This window comes from Fonticula alba, assembly GCF_000388065.1.
Source record: "Fonticula alba strain ATCC 38817 unplaced genomic scaffold supercont2.4, whole genome shotgun sequence".
Lineage (NCBI taxonomy): Eukaryota > Rotosphaerida > Fonticulaceae > Fonticula > Fonticula alba.
In genome coordinates, this window is record NW_009242974.1 from 656,533 (window position 1) to 657,489 (window position 957).

The window sequence follows — 957 nt, forward strand, 5'->3', positions numbered from 1 at the left end:
GAATCGGGGGGCGGGGCGTGACGGAGCCACGCGGGCGCGGCCCTTCGGGGAAAGGGTCCACATACCTGGGGCGGCAGGGCAAAGCGGTTGAAAGCCAGGCCCAGGGCCGAGGACCCGATCAGTCGGCCGAAGGGAAGCGCCCGTGGCAGGGTTGTCCGCAGCCATAGCGACAGGCGTTCCTGGTGGGTGCCGAAGGAGGAGGCGGCGCTCTGCGGCCGGCGCAACCCGGAGCACCGTGCATGCGCGGGGCGGGGGCGGGAGGGGGGGGGCGCATCAGACTGAGGTCTATGCCAAGGGGGGGGGCGAAGGCGGAGAAGCGAGCCACGTCCGGGGCAGAAAGCCGGCGCACCTTGTCACGGGAGAAGCAGAGCGTCACATAGGACCGCAGGCTCCGGAGGAAGCCATGGGCCACCGAGATCTCCGGGCTGCGATTTGGCGGGGGAGGGGCGGGCGGGCGGGCGGGCGGGCAAGAGCCACGGGGCAACCGGGGTCAGTCGGGCGCACCGAGCAGGGGCCAGGGCAAGGGGGGGACAGGGGGCCCGGGGCAGGGGGCCGGGCGCCGGGCGCCGGACGCACTGGGCCAGCGAGTGATAGCTGTCCGCCTCGGCCGGGCTGGCGTAGAGGGGCAGCACGGCGAACACCCACTCAGACCCGGGGACCAGCAGGGCCGAGATGCCGACCACCGGCCCATAGAGGGTCGGCGTGCAGGTGGGAACCGGGGCCCCGGGCGGGGCCCACTGGGCGGCCGCCTGGCCGAGCAGCGTCCGGGACAGGGCCTCGGCCGTGGTGCATGCGGCCAGCTGCTTGAGCGCCGGGCCGGTGGGGCTGGCCGGGGCCGGCGGCAGCGGCCGCAGGATCTGGCTGTACACCGGCTCGCCGGACTCCCGGTCGACGATCCACACCGCGTGGATGTACGTCATGCTGTGCGGGTGTGTGTGGGAGGGGGGGAGGGGGGGG

The 957-nt window shown here is 74.7% G+C and overlaps 1 protein-coding gene across 1 annotated transcript in view; it reads right to left on the bottom strand.

Moving 5' to 3' along the window:
- The window catches only part of H696_02682 (hypothetical protein), a gene marked incomplete at both ends in the record, with an annotated part of 5,104 nt that overhangs the window by 3,046 nt on the left and 1,101 nt on the right, over positions 1-957 (bottom strand). The window contains 3 exons of the mRNA XM_009496596.1: positions 66-209; positions 350-425; positions 577-921. Of these exons, the coding sequence (XP_009494871.1) occupies positions 66-209; positions 350-425; positions 577-921 (565 nt within the window). The remainder of the gene's footprint in view (positions 1-65; positions 210-349; positions 426-576; positions 922-957) is intronic.